Source organism: Poecile atricapillus, chromosome 17 (assembly GCF_030490865.1).
Source record: "Poecile atricapillus isolate bPoeAtr1 chromosome 17, bPoeAtr1.hap1, whole genome shotgun sequence".
Taxonomy (NCBI): Eukaryota; Metazoa; Chordata; class Aves; order Passeriformes; family Paridae; genus Poecile; species Poecile atricapillus.
In genome coordinates this window covers 1,417,401-1,437,126 of record NC_081265.1, presented here as the reverse complement: position 1 = coordinate 1,437,126, position 19,726 = coordinate 1,417,401, and the positions used below count along the sequence as shown (strand labels likewise).

The window sequence follows — 19,726 nt, the reverse complement described above, 5'->3', positions numbered from 1 at the left end:
AGTCCGGCTCCTGCCAAGCTCCCAGAGAGCAGGATGAGCCCGTTTGGGATTTTTTCCCTGGCTCAGCAGGCAGGAGGATCCTGCTGGACCCCACAGCCCTGAATTCCTGGCTCAGCAGAGCAGGGATTCTCCTGCTCCCAAATCCCTTGGGCACCACAAGCACCTGCAGCTCCTGAGACTGAACCTGCCAGAGCAGAGCAGGTTCCCTTTCCCAAACCATTCCCCAAAATCCCTCCTGCCTCAGAAAACTCCTCAGCCTTCCCCAAAATCTCTCCTTCCTCAGAAAACTCCTCATCCTTCCCCAAAATTCCTCCTTCCTCAGGAAACTCCTCAACCTTCCCCAAAATCCCTCCTTCCTCAGGAAACTCCTCAGCCTTCCCCAAAATCCCTCCTGCCTCTGGAAACTCCTCAGCCTTCCCCAAAATCCCTCCTGCCCCAGGAAACTCCTCAGCCTTCCCCAAAATCCCTCCTGCCTCTGGAAACTCCTCTCAGGTGTCACCACTCCTGCCCACGGGGGGATTTTGCCTCCTCCTGACCCCACAAGAAATGGGATTTGGGTTTTTTTCACACTCCACAAAGCTCCTTCCCCCCTCAGCTGGGAGCCTCTTCCCAAAGGATTGATGTTCCCACAGCCTCCCCAAATGGAGTTTGAGGGGTGCCAGAGCTGCCAAACCTTTGTTTTGGGACATCTGAACATGGAAACCACCTTAAAAATAAACCAAAACCAAACTTGGTAGAGCAGATCCAGCTGGTTTTGCAGCAAATCCCTGGAAAATGAGAGCACAGCGCGATTGTCTCCATCTCAGGAGCTCCAGCTCCCCTCCCATGGCAGATCCCACACCTGGGGGAAGGATTGGGGCAGATTCCCAGCGCCGTTTTTCCAGGGAAATGAGAAATTCGGCATCCCGAAAGCATCCCCTGCCTGCCAGCAGAGAGGGCCGCTGTCCCCGGGAGCCCTGCTCCAATTTCCCAGCTGGAATCTCCCCTCCACAACCCCGAGCGAAGCAAAACCCTTCCCAAGGCCTGAGTCAGCGAGGCTCTGCCCCCGCTTCCCTCCCCGCGGCTGCGCCCGTGATTATAAAAAGATGTCTCAATTAACAAGAGCTGAGCAATTCCCGCAGCCTCCAAAGCCTGCGGAGGAAATTCCGAGCCGGCAGCGAGCGGCACCAACAATGTCCGGGCAATAAAAGCTCCTCTTGTTCCTATCAAAGCGACCTCAAACATCCTTTCCCCAAAGGAGCATCCCCGGCCCTCCGGAGGGATCCCGGGCTGGAGTTTCCCTGGACACGCCGGGTTCCCGGGAGCAGACAGGGATAATTTGTGTCTCTGCAGGTCTAGACTGGTGTGGTCTTTTTGTTGTAGGCAGCAAAAGAAGGGAGTCATTCATGTATATATATATATATTTATATATATCTATCTGATTTTTTTTTTCTTTTTTTTTTTTTTTTTCTTTTTTTTTTTTTCCGGGATTCACACAAAACTGTTTTTGTGAATCCCAGATCCAGCGGATGTCCAGCCCCGGAGCTGGGGATACTCCAGTGGGGAGGGGGCTCGGAGGGGCTGCACCTGCCCCGGGGCGAGACTTTTGGGGAAGGAATTCCCACGGCAGGGAAGGGCAAAGCCGCGTGTGGGTCCCTAAAAATAAACCAAAAACCAAAACAAAACAAAGCAAAGCAAAAAAACCTTAAAAAAAGCGCTAAAAAATACCGCAAACAAGGAAGGAAAACAGCAGCTCCGCGCTTTTCCTTGGCGAGAAGGGGGAAATTCCAGCAGGAGCATCCCGGGGCAGGGGGGACACAAAGGGGATGGCACCGGGGAAAAGCGACAGCACCGAGGGGACCCGCGGTGCCCGGCGCAGCCCCCCCGGAGCAAGCGGGGTTCGGAGGAGCCCCGTGCCCACCCCCGCACCCCCCGAGCCCCGCGGGGCACCCACCTCCACCTCCGGACCCCGCCGGGGCTGCGGCTCCCCGGGTGCGCCCAGCGGCATCTTCCTCATCCTCATCCTCCTCATCCTCCTCATCCTCCTCCTGCCGAGCCTCAGCGCGCTCGGGGGGCTCTGGAAACGTCCCCCTCCCATGTCCCGGGGGGAATTGCTGCGGGCAGGAGCCCGGGCTGGGCAGCGGGAGAGGCTCCGCCGCTGCCGGGGATGCTCCGAGCGCGGCTGCCGGGCCATTCCCCCTTTTATAGCCCCGCGGCGGCGGGCGGGCGGCGCGGCTTCACGGGACTTGTAGTTCCTCCCCCCCGGCCTAGAGCCGCCTCCTTCTGTCCTTCTGTCCCTCCCTCCGTCCCTCTGTCCCTCTGTCCCTCCCTCCGTCGCTCTGTCCGTCTGTCCGGCCGTGGCTCCGCGGTTCGGGCGGATCCGGAGGTCGGGGCGGTTCCGCTCCTCACCCGGACCCCGGCGCTCCCCGCGGGGAGGGAAGAGCCGATGGTTCCGCCTGGAAAAGTCCGGTTTTTCCACGGGATTCCGGGATTCCGCATCCCCGGCACAGCCAGCCCGACGCCCTGAAGTGAATGAGTAACCCCAAAAAGGCCGGCACCCACAGCGAGCGCTTCCATCCCTTTGTGAACGGCTCTCCTTGCGTTTAATTATTCTCCCAATTATTAATTTAACTTAATTATTAACCCACCCGAGGAATGAATGAGCGATTAACCGTGCTGTTGTTGGCTCCGGGGCTCGTTTAAGGCCGGCTGTGCCAAGCCCTGGGTGCTGGCAGGGTCACCCAGGGGGACGGAGCCGTGTCCCCCCGAGCCCCCCGTGCTTTGGGGAGGGTCCTGAAGGGCACAGCAGGGACAAACAGGGGGTGGCACCGTGCCCCGTGTCCCCTCCAGGAGCTGTGGCAGAGGGTGGGATGATCCTGCACAAACCCAGGCCAGGTGGGAAATGTCCCACCCCAGCGGGGACACGGATCCAGCTGTTCCCACCCCAGCAGGGACACGGATCCAGCTGTTCCCACCCCAGCGGGGACAGGGATCCATCCCCTTCCCACCCCAGCAGGGACACGGATCCATCCCCATCCCGTCCCAACAGGGACACAGATCCAGCTGTTCCCACCCCAGTGGGGACACGGATCCAGCTGTTCCCACCCCAGCAGGGACAGGGATCCAGCTGTTCCCACCCCAGCGGGGACACGGATCCAGCTGTTCCCGCCCCAGCGGGGGCACGGATCCAGCTGTTCCCACCCCAGCGGGGACACGGATCCAGCTGTTCCCACCCCAGCGGGGACACGGATCCAGCTGTTCCCACCCCAGGCTGGGATTCACCATCCCACACCCCCAGAATCGCCGCCGAGGCGAAACCACAGAACTTTCCTAGGGCAAGGGAGGCTGAGGGAGCAAGAGGGAGAGCGGAGGGGAAGGAAAAAATCCCTCCTGGCAGCTTTTCAGGGCCCGAAGCCGGAGTGGAAATGCTTCCCTGCCCATAATTGCTTGGAGAGCAGATGAATTTCTTGAAGAAACCGCAGCTGAAACGCTGCACAAATCACATTGTTGTGCTTGTGTTGGCTGCCTGCTGAAGGAGGGAAAAGGTCATCGTTTAGGGGATATTAAAAAGGGGGAAAAGCCATATTTTAGGGCTGTGCAGGGGGGGGTTGAGCTGCGTTTTCATAGCCACGGTCTGGAAATTCAAACCTGTTTGGCAAGAGGCGGAACGGGGCTCGCAGCGAGGAAGGAGCTGGGAAAAGGCTCCGAGTGATGGAGCTTATCCTGCCCCTGGATCCCTGGAAGTGTCCCAGGATGGGCTGGAGCAGCCTGGGAAGTGTCACCGATCCAGCACCACCTGAGCAGGCTGTGCTGAGGGCTCCTGTGGGCTCACAGAGCCGTGGGGTTGGATATCTGGGATTTCCAAAGGGAAATTCCCCTTTTTGTCATTCAATTCCCAACTTTTACTCCCTATTTCTTTTTTTTTAGTGGGGTTTCCTTCAGAGCCACGAGCCCACCGAGCAGAAAAAACCGCTGGAGCTCTGCAGGGCTCTGCCACAGCTTTTGTGTCACCCCCCGAGGGGTGTGAGGGACCAGGACAGCCCCTGGGTGCTGCTCCCGCCCCTCTGCCCTGCCCAGAGGAGAGGGAATTCCCATGGAAATCTGCAGGATTCGCTCCCAGAGGAGCCTGACGCTGATTCCTGGGATGCTCCCGGCCCTGGCTGCTCCAGAGGCTTCCCTGATGGTGGAAGGTGTCGGATTTGGATCCAGCTGCAGGTGGGGCAGCATTCCCGGCCCTGCAAACAGCCCGGCATTCCTGGGAAGTGCCGGCCCTGCCCCTCCCCGGCTCCTTGGAGAGCGCAGCATTCCTGCCCCGCATTCCTGAGCCACAGGGAAAAGGCCTGGAATGCTGGGCTGGGCGGGGAAGGAGCAGCAGATCGGGGAATGAGGAGCCCGGCGTGGGAGGATGACAGCCAGATGTTCCCAAGGTGTGAAAAACCCACTGGGAGCAGCCTGGAATCATCATCACAGCTCCCTGGGGGAGCACAGAATCCCAGGATCAGCCAGGCTGGGAAAGACCCCCGAGATCATCAAATCCAGCGTGGGAATGCTGCCCCTGGATCTGCTGGATCTGAGCTTTGGGGAGAGGAAATCCTCGGTGCAACGGCCCAGGGAGGAGGGCTCGGCTGGAAAGGGAAGAGGGATTTCCTGGAAAAAGGGTTTCCTGGAAAAAGGATTTTCCTGGAAAAAGGATTTTCCTGGGAAAAGGGTTTTCCTGGAGAAAGGGTTTTCCTGGAGAAAGGGTTTTCCTGGAAAAAGGGTTTTCCTGGAGAAAGGGTTTTCCTGGAAAAAGGGTTTTCCTGGTTTTGCTGGGAAGGGAACACTCGTCCCTCACTCCAGGGATGGTTTTGGGGCTCCCGAGGAGGATGGATTTGCTCTTCTCCAGAATATCCCCAAGCTACAGAGCTCCCAGGAATTGCCAGGGAGGAAGAGCCGGGTTCTTGACTCCTCCAGGAAAAGAGGGAAAGCTCTGGGAAGCCCCGGGAAGGGGGAGCCAGGAAAATGCTTTTATCCTGTCGAAGCTGTGCTGGTACCGACGCTCTGAGGAGAAATTTGGGGTCACAGCCCCAGCTCGTGTTGCTTTTCCCACCCCAGCTTGGGAATGGCACATCCATAAATCCACACCGTGGAATTTGCTGGCGGTTTTCCCCAGAAAAAAACAAGAAAATAAAAGTGTTTGGTGATGGGCAGCTTTGGGAAGATAAGGAGACAGGGAAGGGTGAGCTGGGAATGAGTTCCCACAGGATGAATGTTCCCTGTCCCCAGGGCCTGGCCAGCACAGTAACCTCTGCAAGTCCTCTGACCTTCAAATACCCTCCCAGCCCCGTTAAATCCATATAAATATATGGAAATATGGGAACAAAAAGCTTTTTCTTTCCAGTGCTGAGAGTGCCAAGTGCTGCAGGAGCCAATAAAGAGCTGCTGCTCCAGGGAGCTGTGGCAGGTAAAACACAAACAGCCCAAATCCTTCCCCAAAACTGCAGCCAATCCCCAAATTAAAGATAAAATTAGAAATAAAATAATGAAAATAGAACCAAGGCTCAAGGCTGAGGTTGGTAGAAGAGGAGGGAAATGTGGTTCCCTGTTTTCAGCTCTGGTGCTGGATCCCAGCCTGGGAAGGAGCGCTGGGAATCCTCCTGGGAAGGAGCTGGAGCAGGGATGGGGAACCCTCGGGGACACTCCTGAACCCTCCACAGAGGGACACGGGCTCGGGATGGCCGCAGGAACACCGGGAGGATCCAGGCTCTGAGCCCCTCCAACCCCGAGCACTGAGGTGGGATCAGCTCCCAGGGATCGGGAAAAGCCTGGAGCTGTGCCAGGGAGGATCAGCGGGAAGGAAAATTCCCTCCCTGCAGGAGAGGGAAGAGCTGGAAGGGGCTGCCCAGGGCAGAGGGGGAGTCCCCGTCCCTCAGAAAGGAGCAGAGCTGGCTCTTCTCCCTCGCAGGGGTTTGGATTTGATGGAATTCTTTATTGTGGAGCCACAGGAAGAGCCGGGTTGGGACTGGAATTCCCTGGCTGCTCCCGAGTGCCAGGCGGGCTCCAGGAGGGGGACAGGGGAGCGGTGTCACCTGTTTGCTCAGTGACACCGCAGGACAGCCAGCTTTAAATGCCAAGGTCACACGGGACAGCCCCAAACCCCACGGCAAAGAGAGAATAAACCCCAAAACCCCAAAACAGCCCCAAACACCACGGCAAAGAGAGAATAAACCCCAAAACCCCAAAACAGCCCCAAACACCACGGCAAAGAGAGAATAAACCCCAAAACCGCCACCAACACCGAGCAGGGGAGGGGACGGGAAAAATGATGAACCCCAAGAGCCAAAGCTGGGACAGGGACACAGAAAATCCCAAATCCGCAGCATGGGCTGAGTGTTTGATGCCCAAAACGTTTAAAAGGATCCTGGAAGGTAAAAAGGCGTTGAGTGCTGGGCTGGGGGGGTGAACCCATCCTCTGAGCCCCCATCTCTGAGGAAAAGCAGCGAGAGCAGAGGGGCCGGGCTCTCCTGGGAGGAGGAGGGCGGTGATTTAGTGTCTCCCTCTCTCTGTGCCCGCGCTCCTCGCCTCCTGCACAAGGATCCATTGAGAGGCTGCAGAACAAACGTTCCCTTATGCAGCTCCAAAAAAGTCTCGCTCGGTTTGTGTGAGGCAGCTGCCCCGGAGCTCGCTGTGGTTACTCATTAACCGCGGCTCCCGGGGCACGGGAAGGAGGAATCAGCTTAACAGAGCCCTTAAAAAAAAATATAAAAATCCAGGGAAAAAAAGAAAAAAAATGAAAAAAAAATAAAAAAGGAAAATAAACAGGCAATGAAAATAAACACATCAGGTGTCCTGGAAAAGGAGGTGGAAGAAAATAAAATAAAAGCAGTTAAAGAGGGCAGGTGGCCCCGGGAGCAGCTCGGGATGGGCTGAGGGAGCAGAGGGACAATGGCACGGGGGGAAACGCGTGGGGACAAAAGGGGACGATTATCAAAGGGAAGGGGAGAAAGAGAGGGGACAGAGAGGCGCTTGTGCTCCTCGGAGAGGTTTCTGTGCCCGCGCCTGGGGCGGGATCCGCTCCCCAGCTGGGGCCATTCCCCGCTCCCGGAGCCATTCCCTGCTCCAGGAGCCATTCCCAGATCCCGGAGCCATTCCCAGATCCCGGAGCCATTCCCGGATCCCGGAGCCATTCCCAGATCCCGGAGCCATTCCCTGCTCCCGGAGCCATTCCCTGCTCCAGGAGACATTCCCGGATCCCGGAGCCATTCCCTGCTCCAGGAGCCATTCCCGGATCCCGGAGCCATTCCTGGATCCCGGAGCCATTCCCTGCTCCAGGAGCCATTCCCTGCTCCAGGAGCCATTCCCTGCTCCAGGAGACATTCCCGGATCCCGGAGCCATTCCCTGCTCCTGGAGCCATTCCCTGCTCCTGGAGCCATTCCCGGATCATGGAGCCATTCCCGGCTCCCGGAGCCATTCCCTGCTCCAGGAGCCATTCCCTGCCCCCGGAGCCATTCCCTGCTCCCGGAGCCATTCCCTGCTCCTGGAGCCATTCCCTGCTCCAGGAGCCATTCCCTGCTCCCAGAGCCATTCCCTGCCCCCGGAGCCATTCCCTGCTCCAGGAGCCATTCCCGGATCCCAGAGCCATTCCCTGCTCCAGGAGCCATTCCCTGCTCCAGGAGCCATTCCCTGCTCCCAGAGCCATTCCCTGCTCCAGGAGCCATTCCCTGCTCCAGGAGCCATTCCCGGCTCCCGGAGCCATTCCCTGCTCCAGGAGCCATTCCCTGCCCCCGGAGCCATTCCCCGCTCCCGGAGTCATTCCCTGCTCCAGGAGCCATTCCCTGCCCCCGGAGCCATTCCCTGCTCCTGGAGCCATTCCCTGCTCCCAGAGCCACTCCCTGCTCCCGGAGCCATTCCCTGCTCCCGGAGCCATTCCCGGATCCCGGAGCCATTCCCGGATCCCGGAGCCATTCCCGGATCCCAGAGCCATTCCCGGATCCCGGAGCCATTCCCTGCTCCCGGAGCCATTCCCTGCTCCAGGAGCCATTCCCGGATCCCGGAGCCATTCCTTGCTCCAGGAGCCATTCCTTGGTCCCGGAGCCATTCCCTGCTCCCGGAGCGGTTTCCATGAGAATGGGGCGCTGCCGGGAGCGTTTTCCAGGTGTTCTGTCCCGGCAGGAGGGGATGGAGCTGCTCCCGGGATTCCCACCCTGATCCCAAAGATCAGGGGCTCCTCCAGTCTGGGCGGGATTCAGGCGCTGTCCTGGCTGTCACCACGTCCTAAACCCGCTCCTCCATCATCCCCTTCCGTGGCAAATGTGTGCCTTCAATCCTCATCTTCCCCGGATTCTGGGGAGAAAGGCACCCCAGGAATTACAGGATAGGTTGGGAAATGCCCCTAAAACCATCCAGTCCTGCTTCCCTCAGCATCGCCGAGGCCACACTGACCCTGTCCCCTGGTGCCACATCCACACGGCCCTAAATCCCTCCAGGGATGGGGTCCCCACCACCCGTGCCAGGGCTGGACAACCCTCCCAGGAAGCTTTTCCATGAAGTTTTTCCAGGCAGTTTTTCCATGGAGTTTTTCCATGGAGTTTTTCCATGGAGTTTTTCCATGGAGTTTTTCCGTGGAGTTTTTCCGTGGAGTTTCACTGCTGCAGCTTGAGGCTGTTTCCCGGTGTCCCATCATTTGTCACCTGGCACAAGAGCCCGACCCCCAGCTGGATTTGTGGAGCTCCTGGGCTCACCCGCAGGGCACGGAAAGGATGGATCCATCCTTTCCCCCAAACCCCCTCCCAGCCGGGAGCCTGCCCTTCCCACAGAGGGAATTCTGTGAGATCCCGAGCCGGAATAAAAAGCTCCTTGGTCTTTCTGGGACCAAGAAATAGGAAGGAGCTCCTCTTCCTCCCTCCCAGCCGGTGCTCCGGGGGAACAGGTACCTCGAGCTGGGGGTTTTGTGTGATGTGGAACATCTGGAGCTCGGCACAAGGAGCTCTTTGTGCGGCTGGGAAAGGCCGGGCCAGGAAGCAGCACTTGTTTGGGACAGCGTGGGGAAGAGGGGGAGGGAAAGGGGGAAGGAGCAGGGGAAGCATCCCCGCTGGAGAAGGAATCTCAGCCTCGCTCCCCCTGCGCGGCCCCCGGGGGTCTCCACGTCCCTTTCCCGGTGGGAATCCCTCCCTCCCTCCAGGCTGGGATAGCAGTGCCCTGGAGCTGGTCCTGGCTGCACCAAATCCTCAAATGGAATCCTTTGGATTCTGTTGGGCTCTGGAAGGGGCATCGTCCTCTCCCGGCGGGGTAATTCCCTCTGGGATTATCAGATATCCTGGGCTGGGAAGCGCTGAGCAGCTGGGAATGAGAGGGGCTGGAAGGGATCCCGAGGGAATATCCCGGGCACGGGGAGCCTGGGAAAACCGGAGCTGAGGATTCCCGTGCAGGCTCCCGCAGATCCAAAGAGACCCCGATGCTCCTGCTGTCATCCCGCCGGAGCACAGAAATCCCTGGAATCCGGAGATCGGGAATTCACACAGAAATCCCTGGAAACCGGAGATCGGGAATTGACACAGAAATCCCTGGAATCCGGAGATCGGGAATTGACACAGAAATCCCTGGAAACCGGAGATCGGGAATTCACACAGAAATCCCTGGAAACCGGAGATCGGGAATTCACACAGAAATCCCTGGAAACCGGAGATCGGGAATTGACACAGAAATCCCTGGAAACCGGAGATCGGGAATTCACACAGAAATCCCTGGAAACCGGAGATCGGGAATTGACACAGAAATCCCTGGAAACCGGAGATCGGGAATTCACACCTCTCCTTGGCCGAAGGGAAGATCCTGCTCCTCCTCCCTCCGGAGCTCGGGATAGCCCGAGGTGTTTGGGGGCTCCGCTCACCCTGTCCAGGGAAAAGCTTTCCCTGTGAAATGTTCCTTTGGAGCCCGGCGGGAGCGGAGGCAGAGATCCTGTGGAGATTCCTGATTTCACGATTCCATGGAAAGAGCTGGAGCCCACCGGGCAGGACCGGGAGCTCTCCCCTCGGGAACAGGGAATTCATCCCAGCTCATCCCAGTCCATCCCAGTCCATCCCAGCCCATCCCAGCTCATCCCAGTCCATCCCAGCTCATCCCAGTCCATCCCAGTCCATCCCAGCTCATCCCAGTCCATCCCAGCTCATCCCAGCCCATCCCAGCCCATCCCAGCCCATCCCAGGCTCTGCTCCAGACAAATCCCCGTGAATCCAAAAAGGGTCAGAGCTGCCGCCAGCTGCGCCAGGGGAGGAAAAAATCCCCCAAAGTCTCCCAAAATCCCCCCAAATCCCCCCGAATCCCTTTGTCTCTTCCCCACTGGAGCTGCAGAGCAATTCCGGAGCCCGAGGGTTTCACACCCAGCACCGCGGCCTCCTCCTGTTGAGATTTAATTTGTTTAATGACTCGGGAGCCCCGGGGGTTCCTGGGTGTCAGCTCCCCGCTCTCCAAAGGATTTTCTCTCCGCCCAGAACCGGAGGGATTTGGTGAAATCCTCACCAAGACAAGATTTAGGAAATCTCCCCCAAATTCCCGGCGTTCTCTGACCTCCAGGGACGCAGCGGGAATGCTGGATTCAGGAAAAGGAGCTGCAGATCCATCCACCAGCAGAGCTGAGATAAATCCCAGCCTGGAAAGGGAAAGGAAAAAGGGAAATGTGCTGTGAGATGTGATTTGTGTTTGAAATCCAACCTCATTCCTGCCAGCCTGGCCTGGAACATCACGGGGGGGAAAACTGGGATGCTCCAGCCCTGACCGGAGTTTAAAGCTTGGGAAAGAAAGGGGAAGGGAAAAGGTTGGGAATGCTGATGGCTTGTCCTGCACAGAGCTGGGGGAGCAGCTCTGGGGATTGGGAATGGTGGGATGGGGGATTCCAGTGGGATTGGGAATGGTGGGATGGGGGATTCCAGTGGGATTGGGAATGGTGGGATGGGGGATTCCAGTGGGATTGGGAATGGTGGGATGGGGCATTCCAGTGGGATTGGGAATGGTGGGATGGGGGATTCCAGTGGGATTGGGAATGGTGGGATGGGGCATTCCAGTGGGATTGGGAATGGTGGGATGGGGGATTCCAGTGGGATTGGGAATGGTGGGATGGGGGATTCCAGTGGGATTGGGAATGATGGGATGGGGGATTCCAGTGGGATTGGGAATGGTGGGATGGGGGATTCCAGTGGGATTGGGATCCTGGAGGAGATGGGATCGTGGAGAATCTGGGGGTCCTGGCAGAGGTGGGATCCTGGAGATGGGATCCTGGGGGAGATGGGATCCTGGGGGAGATGGGATCCTGGGGGAGATGGGATCCTGGGGGAGATGGTAGCTCCAGTGGAGTTGGGATCCTGGGGGAGGTGAAGGTCCTGGAGGAGGTGGGGGTCCCAGGTGGGATCCTGGAAAAGAAGGTGATCCCAATGGGTCGCTGTGGGATCTGGGGGTCCCTGTGGGATCTGGGGGTCCCTGTGGGATCCAGGGGTGCCCGGGACACCCCTGGCTGTGGGACATCCCCACCCCAGCCGTTGGCAGCACCTCCCTCCATTGTTTCCCCAGTTTTTCCCTATGACCTCATCTTCCCTTGGCTCCCGCCGGCGATTTTATGATTTTATGGCAGGGAAATGATTGTGCAGCCAAAGGAAAGCAGATCCAGGCTTCTCTTCCCCCCAGGCCGTGTCCAGCCGGGTTTGTTTGTGCTCCAGGAGCAGCACAGGGATGGTGTGAGGCCAGCTCCCCTCAGGAGCGTTTTCCCTGTTCCTGCAGGAGCACGAGAGGCACCAGGCAGAGCTGGGAACAATTCCCCTCAGGAACCAGCCCTGGACACGAGAGCTTTCCAGTTATCATCAGCAACATCCAGACTGGGACTGGGCTCCTCCAGGCTGGGATTGGGGTTTATCCAGACTGGGATTGGGGTTTATCCAGACTGGGATTGGGGTTTATCCAGGCTGGGACTGGGCTCCTCCAGGCTGGGATTTGGGTTTATCCAGACTGGGATTTGGGTTTATCCAGACTGGGATTGGGGTTTATCCAAACTGGGATTTGGGCTCCTCCAGGCTGGGACTGGGCTCCTCCAGGCAGGGATTTGGGCTCCTCCAGGCAGGGATTTGGGCTCCCAGGAGCGCTGGGAGGGGGCAGGGGAGCAGCGGGAGGCGATGCAGCAGCGGCTCGGCTTTAATTGCGGCGCGGCTGCCAAGCCCAACAAAGCGGCTCAGGAAGAACAGAAGTCATTCTATTCAGCAGCCGCGGGCTGCGGCCGTGCCCAGGGGAGGGGCGGGAGGTGAAATCCATCCCTTTTCCCGGCCCAGGTGACTCAGGTGCCGCGATCCGCCCCGGGCGCGCATCTCGCACCGCGAGCGGCTCCAGCCGCGCTGCCCGCGGGGCTCATAATGGGATTATTGTTCTTTATTGCGTGCAAAGCCTCCGCTGGGGCTGCTGGCCCCGCCCTGAGAACCGCCAGAGCCTCCCCCGGCCCCGCCGAGAGAGCCGCTCCTGAGCTCCTGCAGCCCCAGAGCCTTTCCTGCATCCCCCAGAGCCCGTCCTGCATCCCCAGAGCCCGTCCTGCATCCCCCAGAGCCCGTCCTGCATCCCCCGAACCCTTTCTGCATCCCCCAGAGCCCGTCCTGCAGCCCCAGAGCCCGTCCTGCATCCCCCAGAGCTCGTCCTGAGCTCCTGCAGCCCCAGAGCCCTTCCTGCATCCCCCAGAGCCCTTCCTGCATCCCCCAGAGCCCTTCCTGCGTCCCCCAGAGCCGGTCCTGAGCCTTTCCTGCGTCCCCCAGAACCTTTCGTGCATCCCCCAGAGCCGCTCCTGAGCTCCTGCATCCCCCGAACCCTTCCTGCATCCCCCAGAGCCCTTCCTGCATCCCCCAGAGCCCTTCCTGCGTCCCCCAGAGCCGGTCCTGAGCCTTTCCTGCGTCCCCCAGAGCCGGTCCTGAGCCTTTCCTGCATCCCCAGAGCCCTTCCTGCATCCCCAGAGCCCTTCCTGCATCCCCACAGCTGGTCCTGAGCTCCTGGCAGCCCCAGCACCCTCTGGGGAAGAGCCTTTCCCTAAAATCCATCCCAATCCCCCGACACAGCTCCGGAATTCCCTGTCCTGAGCAGTTCCTGCCCCTCCACTGCCCCTCAGGAGGAAATTCCCCTTTCCTGGGAAGGGAAGCCCTTCCACTGCCCCAGGCTGGCCTTGGACACTTGCAGAGCTCCAGGGGCAGCCCCAGCTCCTCTGGGAACCTCCCCACCCTCCCAGCCGGGAATTCCTTCCCAATGTCCCATCTAAAGCCGCTCTCCTTCACCTTGGGGCCGTGAGCTGGAGGAGAGGGAGGAGAAGCTCAGAGCTGGGCATTCCACACCCCGTTATCCCCGTTCCCCTCCAAACAGAAAAACAGGAAAAAAAAGGGATTTTCCTCTGGGATTTCTGCATCCATCCCTCCCTCCCTGCTCCTTCCCTAGGGCTCCACCCTCATCTGGCCTGGCTGCATCCCAAGGGATTAAATCCTTTTTGTGGCATCATCTCCCAGAAATCTGATTACAAGGCTGCCCTTAACTCCCTAATGGGTTTTTTTTTTCCCCACCACATGCCAGGAATTAAACCAGGAAACATCCCTGGCAGGCTGGAGAATCCCAAGCCGTGGACATCCCGGAGGATTGGAAGGTTTTGAAGGCTTTGGGTTGGACACAGAGGGCTCCAAGCGTTCCAGAGCCTTCAGTGCGGGCGGGATTAGGGAGAGCAGTGGGAGATGCTCCAGCCCTGGGAATGGGATGCTGGAAGGGCTCAGATTCCCGGCTGTGGCTGATCCCTTCCCTCTCCTGCCCGGGGATGCAGGGACAGCTCTCACCTTGGAAAGGGAAGGGCCTGGCAGCCTCTGTTTATCCTGCTAAAGGCTCAATTCCCAAATTCCCGCCGTGCCTGGAGGGACCCGGCTCAGCTCACACCTCGGCCAGGATGGAACTGCCTTTCCTTGGCTTTTCCCCCTTTTCCCATCCCCAAGGGAGCTGCTTTCCCAGCCCAGAGGAAAGCCAGGAACAAGGAGGCTGGAGAAAGGAAAGACAGCAGAGTGGAGGGAGGAGGAGCAAATCCACGGATTTACGGCATGGAAACAACTCCGTGCAAACTCCATTTCCCATTTATTGAAAGCAATCACAGTTAAAAGGTCAAATCCATGGGCAAACGGGAGCTTTGGATCTTCCAGGGGGACACAGAAAGGAAATCCAACGGAAAAACAAGGATCATACAAAAAGGGCCAGCTCCAGCTCAGTTTATTCCAACCTTTGGCTCCGGAAGGCGGATCCGGGATATCCCAGCCCCGCTTCCAGAGGGGCTGAGCAGCAGGAATCAGCCAGGAGATCCAGTTATTCCCACGGGAGGGCTCAGGGAAGCCCTTTGTGCTGGAGATGGGAGCTGGGATTTGCAGCATCCTTCCAATCCCGGCAATTCCCTCCTGCCCCGGGGGACTCGCTGCTCAGCCGGGATCAATCCTCAGCTCCCAGGAAGAGCCATTCCATGAGAAACGCTTGGGAAGCAGCAGGAGAAGAGGCAGAGACCCCCATGAGTGTTCCTGGCTCTCCGGGTGGGATAATTGATTCATCCCAAGGGATTCATTCATTTATCCTGGAATTCTCCGGTGCTGGCTCAGCTCTTCCTGCGGGTGTGGGGTGACCCTGGCTTGGCTCTTCAGGGAATTCTGAATCCCTTGGGAAGGCTGGAGAGCCCCACATGGAATTGCATCCAGGCAGGGCCCGTGTGGAGCCCCGTCATGTGCTGGAAAACACTCAAATCCTCCTTTCCTGCTGGATTTTCCCGAATAGAAAACCCCGGATCATTGGACACAGCCCGTTGGAGACACATTTAGGAAAAAAATGCCATTTCCCTCTTGCAGAGATCCCAAGGAATTTCATCTTTATTTGCCTGGACTGTCTCCATCCATCCAAACCAATTCCCGAGGAGCAGCAGGACGTGGCAGAGCTGTGATCCCACAGTTTATCACCTTGACAGGGAATTCCCAAGCTCCGATCCAAACCCCGAGTGCCTTTCCCTGGAGAATCCAGCCCAGCGCCATCCAACACCGCTTCAAAGAGGAAAACCAAAGCAGGATCTGGGAGGACCCACCCACGTTTGCGCTCGCCAGGAACTCGGAGGGGAGGGGGAGATACAAAATCAGAGGGAATCAACACCAAACCAGATCCCAAAAAATTCTATGTACAGATCCAGTCCCGGGCCGAGGCGCGGCCGGTCCCAATCCCGCGGCACGCGGGGCTCTGACGGCTCCTGCGGGAACGCGGCGCTGCCCTACCCCAGCCCCACATCCAGGGACATCATCACCACAAATCCCAGCATGGAGCTCCAGGACGCCAGCTTCCCGTTACCGCTGCAGGGAGAGAGGGGAGAGGGCAGTGCTGGAGGAGGGAACGCTGCTGTGTCCCACCCTGTCCCATTCCCGGGATTCACGGGACCCCTCGGCTCCATCCTGACCCTCTGGGGACCCCTCGGCTCCATCCTGACCCTCCCAGGATCCCAAAGCGAGGAGATAAAGGATTTGGTGTGATTTAGTGTGAATTCAGTAAAAGCTGTTGAATGTGCTTTGAACCCCTGTTTATATTTATTTTTTATTTTGGTTTGGGCAGTCACATGTTGTTTAATTGCTGATTTTTCTTTGTTTAGGCATTTTTTGCTTGGTGGCTTTATTTTGTTTTTGAGACTTTCTTGATTTAATTGGTAAAAGTTTGGAAGTGTCATCTTACTCGGTTTGATGCCCCTTTGTCTGTCAGCAACTTTTTTGTTTCTGCTTTCTTCTTGTAACATTAGTTTTTTATTTATTTATTATTTCTAATTTATTATTATTTATTATTTATGGTATAATATTTATATTCCTAATTATTTATTATTTATTATTTATTAATTATGATACATTATACATTATACATTATATATTATATTCTATTATATATTATATATTATATATTATATATTATATATTATATATTATATTTTATATTTTATATTTTATATATTTTATATATATAATATTATATTCTATTATATATTATATATAATACATTATATATTATATATTATATACTATATATTATATTTTATATATTATATATTTATATATAATATTATATATCATACATTATACATGATATAGATTATAGATTATAGATTATAGATTATAGATTATAGATTATATTTAATATATAATATATTATATTTGATATATTCTATTTTATACATTATTATTTATTATTTATTATTTATTATTTATTATTTATTATTTATTATTTATTATTTATTATTTATTATTCATTTTATTGATTGATTTATTTTAACTTACAAAGATGATTTTATTTAGTTTTAGAAGGTTAGGCTGGCTCATTCAGTCCATTTTCCTGTAAATATTTTTCCACCAAACCCCATCTCCAGCCCCGGCACAGCCTCCCCCTTCCCTGGAGGATTCCCAGCAGAGCCCATCTGCACATCCCAGGCCGTTTATCCTCCCTGTGCTCCCAAATCCCCGTTTCCCAGGGGCACTCCTGGTTCCAGGGGAGGCAGGTGGGGTTCCCCAGGTGCGGGGTCTCACCTGGTGTGCGCCTCGGGGATGATGTCGTCCATCACCACGTACACCATGGCTCCGGCCGCGAATCCCAGCGCGTAGGGCAGCAGCGGCTCGGCCAGCGCCACGGCCCAGGCGCCCAGCACGCCGGCCAGGGGCTCCACCATCCCGCTCAGCTGGCCGTACCTGCCCGAGAAACCGCCCCAAAAATCCCTCTGGAGACCCCCAGGACGGTCCCGCTCCTGGTGCCGCCAGCACAGCCCAGCAAACGCTCCAGGTGTGGAGCAGGGATGTGTGTGGAGCCCAAGGAGCCCCAAAGCTGAGCCCTGTTTGGTGCCTGGAACATTCCCAGAAATCCCAAACTCCTGCCAGATGGAAGGGAGGGAGGTGGATGTGCCAGCTCCAGCGGGGACCCAACCGCAGCTTCTCAGGGAAGGAATTCTTCCCTGTGAGGACAAAATCCTTCCCTGGGAGAGTGGGAATTCCCAGAGGAGCTGTGGCTGCCCCTCCTGGATCCCTGGAAGTGCCCAAGGCCAGGCTGGATGGGGTTTGGAGCAGCCTGGGACAGTGGGAGCTGTCCCTGCCCATGGCACAGCCATCCCAAAGGGATAACGGGGCTCCCGCATCCCCGGCAGGAGCTCGGACACTCAAACACTGGGTTACGGTAACAGGCAAGGGTTTGACCTAATCCAGCTGGATTTTCCAGGCAGGATCTAATTCCTGCCCCCAAATAGCTCCGTGGGATTTGGGGATCCAGCTCTCCCAGGCAGAGGAAACCTTTCCAAGCAGCACAGCTCAATTCCAAAGAGGATTGAGCCACAGCCTCAAGTGGGATAAATCCACGTCCTTCCTTGGGATGTGGGGATTGCTGGGATCAGGGGTTCATCCTTTGGGATATGGGGATTGCTGGGATCAGGGATTCATCCCTGGGATGTGGGGATTGTTGGGATCAGGGGTTCATCCTTTGGGATATGGGGATTGCTGGGATCAGGGATTCACCCCTGGGATGTGGGGATTGCTGGGATCAGGGATTCATCCCTTGGGATGTGGGGATTGCTGGGATCAGGGATTCACCCCTGGGATGTGGGGATTGTTGGGATCAGGGATTCATCCCTTGGGATGTGGGGATTGCTGGGATCAGGGATTCACCCCTGGGATGTGGGGATTGTTGGGATCAGGGATTCATCCCTTGGGATGTGGGGATTGCTGGGATCAGGGATTCATCCCTTGGGATGTGGGGATTGCTGGGATCAGGGGTTCATCCCTTGGGATGTGGGGATTGTTTGGATCAGGGGTTCATCCTTTGGGATGTGGGGATTGCTGGGATCAGGGATTCACCCCTGGGATCTGGGGATTGCTGGGATCAGGGGTTCATCCCTTGGGATGTGGGGATTGTTGGGATCAGGGATTCATCCTTTGGGATATGGGGATTGCTGGGATCAGGGGTTCATCCCTTGGGATATAGGGATTGTTTGGATCAGGGATTCACCCTTGGGATGTGGGGATTGTTGGGATCAGGGATTCACCCCTTGGGATCCAGGGGCTCGGATCTGAGCTTGGAGGGTATGGAAGGATCTGGAGAGCCGCAGCGCTCCCAGCAGCTCCCGTGATTCCAGAGGGAAGGCAGCAGCTCCAGAGCAAGCCCATCCCAGCTCCCCGATGGAATAACCCACAGATCTGGGAGGGAAGCAGCAGGCAGGAGGTGCAGAAGGGCTCGTTTTCCCGGGAGCAGGGGGAAGAGCTCACCAGAAGGATTTCCAGGTGGAAAATCCCGCGCCACGCAGAGGCAGGCTGACAGCCAGGCCCTCCGGGAAGTTCTGGATCCCAATCCCAATGGCTAAGTTCCTAAAAAAAGCACAAATACATCCTTTGATTTGTGTTAGGGGCAAAGCTCAGCCCAGGACAGGCTGCTGGGAGCAGGGAAAAGGGGGATTAAGGATTCAATGGAAATTCTCCCGGCCCCAGGGCTCAAATTTAACAGGATCCCAGCAAATTCGATGCTCCAGCACCAGCCCATGGAGCAGCAGGGACCAGAGGGAGGAGAAGAGACTTGTCCTGGGAGGCCCCTGAGGCGATTCCAGCCCGAGGATTCCCAGGAGCAGCAGCAGGGACTGTCCCTCAGCCATGGAATCACAGAACCCTGGAATGCTTTGGGTGGGAATTTAAAGCTCATCCCATCCCTGCCATGGGCAGGGACAGCTCCCACTGTCCCAGGCTGCTCCAAACCCCATCCAGCCTGGCCTTGGGCACTTCCAGGGATCCAGGAGGGGCAGCCACAGCTCCTCTGGGAATTCCCACTCTCCCAGGGAAGGATTTTGTCCTCACAGGGAAGAATTCCTTCCCTGAGAAGCTGCGGTTGGGTCCCTGCTGGAGCTGGCACATCCACCTCCCTCCCTTCCATCTGGCAGGAGTTTGGGATTTCTGGGAATGTTCCAGGCACCAAACAGGGCTCAGCTTTGGGGCTCCTTGGGCTCCACACACATCCCTGCTCCACACCTGGAGCGTTTGCTGGGCTGTGCTGGCAGCACCAGGAGCGGGACCATCCTGGGGGTCTCCAGAGGGATCCCAGAGCCTCTCCCAAGCTCAGCTCCTCCTCTGCCAACAGCTCCCAGCTCCCTCCTTTCACCCCCTCGTTTCCTATGAGTAAAATAAGCCCGGTGAGAAAAACCTCTCGGCGTTGTTTAAACTTCTCCCAGGGTTTGGAGAGGAGGGGAGGGAAGGGGGAGAGGCTCCGGGTTCCCCTGGGCAGGACGGGCCATTACAATCACAAACATTATTCCAGGCAAAGAGAGGGAGGACGGAGGGGGAAAACCATCCCAGGCTGGAAAACACTGGAGCCGCTGTCTGGGCCGGGGTTTTTTTCCCTCCTTCCCTCGCCCGGCACAAAGCGGCTATTGCTGCTCCTGGCCACAACAAATTAACGGGGACGGAGCTGTGAATGGAGGGGTCTGTGTGGGAACGGGGGGAGACACCCCCATCCCCATCCCACCGGGAATTGGGACCCCCACGGGGCAGGAGGAGGGGATGGGACTGGGGGGAGATCCAGGAGAAACCCATCGGGGGCTTGTTGCTGCTCTCCTTCCCACACACCCCCAGCACAATCCACCCAGGATTCCCAAAACCAGGAATAACCAAAGGAAAATCCATCTGGGACTCCCAAAATCAGGAATAACCAAAGGAAAATCCATCTGGGACTCCCAAAACCGGGAATATCCCC

General features: G+C 56.9%; 2 protein-coding genes across 2 annotated transcripts in view; both read right to left on the bottom strand.

The window, feature by feature from the left end:
* LOC131585970 (uncharacterized) overlaps positions 1 to 3,529 on the bottom strand; it is a 40,958-nt gene extending 37,429 nt beyond the window's left edge. Inside the window, exons 1-2 of the mRNA XM_058852663.1 lie at positions 3,483 to 3,529; positions 1,934 to 2,214 (exon numbers count right to left, since the gene is read on the bottom strand). Of these exons, the coding sequence (XP_058708646.1) occupies positions 1,934 to 2,214; positions 3,483 to 3,529 (328 nt within the window). The remainder of the gene's footprint in view (positions 1 to 1,933; positions 2,215 to 3,482) is intronic.
* A 10,551-nt stretch (positions 3,530 to 14,080) lies between these two features.
* SLC39A11 (solute carrier family 39 member 11) overlaps positions 14,081 to 19,726 on the bottom strand; it is a 61,888-nt gene continuing 56,242 nt past the window's right edge. Inside the window, exons 8-10 of the mRNA XM_058852526.1 lie at positions 18,256 to 18,354; positions 16,537 to 16,695; positions 14,081 to 15,324 (exon numbers count right to left, since the gene is read on the bottom strand). Coding sequence (XP_058708509.1) covers positions 15,246 to 15,324; positions 16,537 to 16,695; positions 18,256 to 18,354 — 337 coding nt within the window. The 3' untranslated portion in view covers positions 14,081 to 15,245. The remainder of the gene's footprint in view (positions 15,325 to 16,536; positions 16,696 to 18,255; positions 18,355 to 19,726) is intronic.